Raw genomic sequence first — 5000 nt, forward strand, 5'->3', positions numbered from 1 at the left:
CACCTGTGTCTCGTTGTGTTTGTGCAGCCTCGTCAGATTCTGCTGCAGGCCGCAGGAAACGTGGGTCAGGCGAGCGGAGAGCTGCTGTCTCACATCGGAGAGACCGACACTGACCCTCAGTTCCAGGTGAGAGCGCCGCTCTGAGACGAAGCTAACGTGTGTGTGTGTGTGTTCTAAAGTGTGTGTGTGTGTACATGTGTAAGTTTGTAGGTGGAGAATCAGTCAGAGGGAACAGGTGGGGAGTCAGCTCCAACTCTCACATGACGGTAACACACCTGTCCTCAAGACAGACAATCAGAGTCCACCAATCACCAATACATCTGTCAATCAAAGTTCTGACCAATCAGAGTCCACCAATCACCAATACATCTGTCAATCAAAGTTCTGACCAATCAGAGTCCACCAATCACCAATACATCTGTCAATCAAAGTTCTGACCAATCAGAGTCCACCAATCACCAATACATCTGTCAATCAAAGTTCTGACCAATCAGAGTCCACCAATACATCTGTCAATCAAAGGTGACCTAATATCCAAACAGGTGATCAGAGATCAGGTGACAGCTCAGACATCCCGTTGAATCATTTCTTCAGGTGTCAGTTTATCTGATCACCAGGTTCAGCTCCGCCCTCTTGTCCATATATGGTCAGTTCCTTTGACAAACGTTGTCACCTTAAACATGAACAGCATCTCCTCAGAGCTTCTTTTAGTCCGACCAAACTTTGAACAAGTCATTTCAGGTTGCCATGATAGCGACCTGTCAGTAGCTCCTCCCCCTCTTTCTGGACCATTATTTACTGAATGAACATCGTGCTGTGATGAGGAAGACTTGAAACTACAGAGACCATAAGAAGAAACTACAGAGACCATAAGAAGAAACTACAGAGACCATAAGAAGAAACTACAGAGACCATAAGAAGAAACTACAGAGACCATAAACTCTTTTAGAAAATGATACTGAGGGAATAAATGAACATTTAGATTCTATGCAACCAGGCGCCCCCTGCTGGACATTAGAGAGAATGCAGGTTTAATGATCTTCAGGTCATTTCATGAATCTTTGTAATTCAGTGTTCAGTGCTAACTGATGCTAACTACAGTTTTTTATTGCAGGACATGCTAATGCAGCTAGCTAAAGCAGTGGCTAACGCGGCAGCGGCGCTGGTGCTGAAGGCGAAGAACGTGGCTCAGAAGAGCGAAGACTCCGCCCAGCAGAACAGAGTCATCGCTGCAGCCACTCAGTGTGCTCTGTCCACGTCTCAGCTGGTTGCCTGCACTCGGGTGAGTTTACCTGAGAGACATTCACACCTGTGTCTCTGGTTTCCTGCTGTCAGTGAATGCATTGTGTGTCCTTCAGGTGGTCGCTCCCACCATCAGCTCGCCGGTGTGTCAGGAGCAGCTCATTGAAGCGGGGAAGCTTGTGGCTAAATCAGTGGAAGGCTGTGTGGAGGCGTCCCAGGGAGCAACCAATGATGAGGGGCTCCTGAAGCAGGTGGGCGTGGCCGCCACAGGTGTGACTCATGCGCTGAACGAGCTGCTGCAGCACATTAAACAGTACGCCAGTGGCGGACATCCGATTGGACGACATGGAGAAGCCACAGACCGAATCTTAGACGTCACCGAGAATATCTTCAGCTCCATGGGAGACGCAGGTAGGCGGAGACTTTATGTTTAGGCTCCTCCTCCAGGTGACTCACCTGAGGTCAGATGGGTACTCTGGCTTCATTTCATGTTTTGCTGCCCCCTGCAGGTGAAATGGTGCGTCAGGCTCGTATCCTCGCCCAGGCCACTTCTGATCTGGTCAACGCCATCAAGATGGACGCCGAAGGAGAGTCTGACCTGGAGAACTCCAGGAAGCTGCTGTCAGCTGCCAAACTGCTCGCCGACGCAACGGCCAAGATGGTGGAGGCAGCAAAGGTGTGTTTACCTGTCACCCGTCATCTGTCTGTTGTCACATGTCACCTGTCACCTGTCTGCTGTCTGCTGTCTGCTGTCACCTGTCTGTTGTCACCTGTCACCTGTCACCTGTCACCTGTCACCTGTCACCTGTCACCTGTCACCTGTCTGCTGTCTGCTGTCTGCTGTCTGCTGTCTGCTGTCTGCTGTCACCTGTCTGTTGTCACCTGTCACCTGTCACCTGTCACCTGTCACCTGTCACCTGTCACCTGTCTGCTGTCTGCTGTCTGCTGTCTGCTGTCTGCTGTCTGCTGTCTGCTGTCACCTGTCTGTTGTCACATGTCACCTGTCACCTGTCTGCTGTCTGCTGTCACCTGTCTGTTGTCACATGTCACCTGTCTGCTGTCTGCTGTCTGCTGTCTGCTGTCACCTGTCACCTGTCACCTGTCACCTGTCTGCTGTCTGTTGTCACATGTCTGCTGTCACATGTCACCTGTCTGCTGTCTGCTGTCTGCTGTCACCTGTCTGTTGTCACATGTCACCCGTCACCTGTCTGCTGTCACCTGTCACCTGTCTCCTGTCACGTGTCACCTGTCACCTGTCACATTTCACCTGTCACCTGTCACCTGTCTCCTGTCACCTGTCACATGTCTCCTGTCACGTGTCACGTGTCACGTGTCACCTGTCACATTTCACATTTCACCTGTCACCTGTCACCTGTCACCTGTCTCCTGTCTCCTGTCACCTGTCACCTGTCTCCTGTCACCTGTCACCTGTCTCCTGTCACGTGTCACCTGTCTCCTGTCACGTGTCACCTGTCACATTTCACATTTCACATGTCACCTGTCACCTGTCACCTGTCTCCTGTCACCTGTCACTTGTCACCTGTCTCCTGTCTCCTGTCACCTGTCACATTTCACATGTCACCTGTCACCTGTCTCCTGTCTCCTGTCTCCTGTCTCCTGTCACCTGTCACCTGTCTCCTGTCACGTGTCACATTTCACATTTCACATGTCACCTGTCACCTGTTACCTGTCACCTGTCTCCTGTCACCTGTCACATTTCACATTTCACATGTCACCTGTCTCCTGTCACCTGTCTCCTGTCACATTTCACATGTCACCTGTCACCTGTCACCTGTCACCTGTCACCTGTCACCTGTCTCCTGTCTCCTGTCATGTGTCACCTGTCACCTGTCACCTGTCACATTTCACATGTCACCTGTCACCTGTCACCTGTCTCCTGTCACCTGTCTCCTGTCACGTGTCACATTTCACATTTCACATGTCACCTGTCACCTGTCACCTGTCTCCTGTCACGTGTCACCTGTCACATTTCACATTTCACATTTCACATGTCACCTGTCACCTGTCACGTGTCACCTGTCACATTTCACATGTCACCTGTCACCTGTCTCCTGTCATGTGTCACCTGTCACCTGTCACCTGTCACATTTCACATGTCACCTGTCACATGTCACCATCTAAAACAGTTAAATATAAAAGCTGTGACGCGTGACAGGAGACAGGTGACACGTGTCTCCTGTCTCCTGTCACCTGTCACCTGTCTGCTCAGTCATCGTCTGTCTGAAGGCTTTTATATTTAACTGTTTTAGAGCAGCAGCGAGCTAACTCTTCTTTACGCATCTTTACTTTATGGGTTAGCGTTAGCATCTTTACTTTATGGGTTAGCATTAGCATCTTTACTTTATGGGTTAGCATTAGCATCTTTACTTTATGGGTTAGCATTAGCATCTTTACTTTATGGGTTAGCATTAGCATTAGCATCTTTACTTTGTGGATTAGCATTAGCGTTAGTATCTTTACTTTCAGGGTAAGCGTTAGCATCTTTACTTTATAGCATCACTCAGTGTTTTTCAAAATTAGAAGATTCCATTAACATCCATAACTCAACAAGTCTTTACCGACATTCACTGGATACCTGATGTCTTAAGTTTCGTTTAAAACGGTCCAAAGAAGAGGCCGCGGTGACTAAATGTTTGATCAAATTTTAGACAAAACCCCTGAAACAATCTTTTGTGATGTTTTCTAGGATCTTATGATCATCATTTATTTTCAAGGGATAATTAGAATTAGAAGTAGAGTAGGGGGGCTGCAGTAACATTATAACCTGCTGATTTTACATTTCTGTTTAAAAACAGATGAACGAGTTGGTCATCAGGGTTAGGCAGAGTTTCACAAACACTTAAAGTCAATAGTGATAACAAATAATTATCAACCAGTCTGTGGGCTGAAACTCACAGGCCCCGCCTCTCACTCTGCTTCTTTCAGGGAGCTGCAGCGAACCCTGATAGTGAGGAGCAGCAGCAGAAGCTGAGAGAAGCAGCTGAAGGTCTCCGTATGGCCACCAACGCCGCCGCCCAGAACGCCATCAAAAAACGACTTGTGAACAAGCTGGAGGTAAGAGGGGGCGGAGCTTAAAAAACACAAACATGAGTCTTGTTCAGTAAGTGTCATTGAAGGCCTCATCAGGTAGACCATGACCACCCCAAACAGCTCCATCTGGTGGACACGGGGGGGATTGTTTGTATCATACTCCAGTACTAACAAACAGCTCCATCTGGTGGACACGGGGGGGATTGTTTGTATCATACTCCAGTACTAACAAACAGCTCCATCTAGTGGACACGGGGGGGATTGTTTGTATCATACTCCAGTACTAACAAACAGCTCCATCTGGTGGACACGGGGGGGATTGTTTGTATCATACTCCAGTACTAACAAACAGCTCCATCTGGTGGACACGGGGGGGATTGTTTGTATCATACTCCAGTACTAACAAACAGCTCCATCTGGTGGACACGGGGGGGATTGTTTGTATCATACTCCAGTACTAACAAACAGCTCCATCTAGTGGACACGGGGGGGATTGTTTGTATCATACTCCAGTACTAACAAACAGCTCCATCTGGTGGACACGGGGGGGATTGTTTGTATCATACTCCAGTACTAACAAACAGCTCCATCTAGTGGACACGGGGGGGATTGTTTGTATCATTGTGAGACTAACAGCTCTGCTTATTATAAACTATGAACTGGTCATACCTGCTGTAAACTTTCTAATAATCCTGTGTGTGTGTATG

The 5000-nt window shown here is 48.4% G+C and overlaps 1 protein-coding gene across 1 annotated transcript in view; it reads left to right on the forward strand.

Annotated features, from left to right (window-relative positions):
• tln1 (talin 1) overlaps nucleotides 1–5000 on the forward strand; it is a 48612-nt gene that overhangs the window by 4938 nt on the left and 38674 nt on the right. Inside the window, 5 exon segments of the mRNA XM_065965298.1 lie at nucleotides 28–126; nucleotides 1115–1282; nucleotides 1359–1653; nucleotides 1752–1918; nucleotides 4189–4317. Of these exon segments, the coding sequence (XP_065821370.1) occupies nucleotides 28–126; nucleotides 1115–1282; nucleotides 1359–1653; nucleotides 1752–1918; nucleotides 4189–4317 (858 nt within the window).

Source organism: Labrus bergylta, chromosome 17, assembly GCF_963930695.1.
Source record: "Labrus bergylta chromosome 17, fLabBer1.1, whole genome shotgun sequence".
In the NCBI taxonomy this organism is placed as follows: domain Eukaryota; kingdom Metazoa; phylum Chordata; class Actinopteri; order Labriformes; family Labridae; genus Labrus; species Labrus bergylta.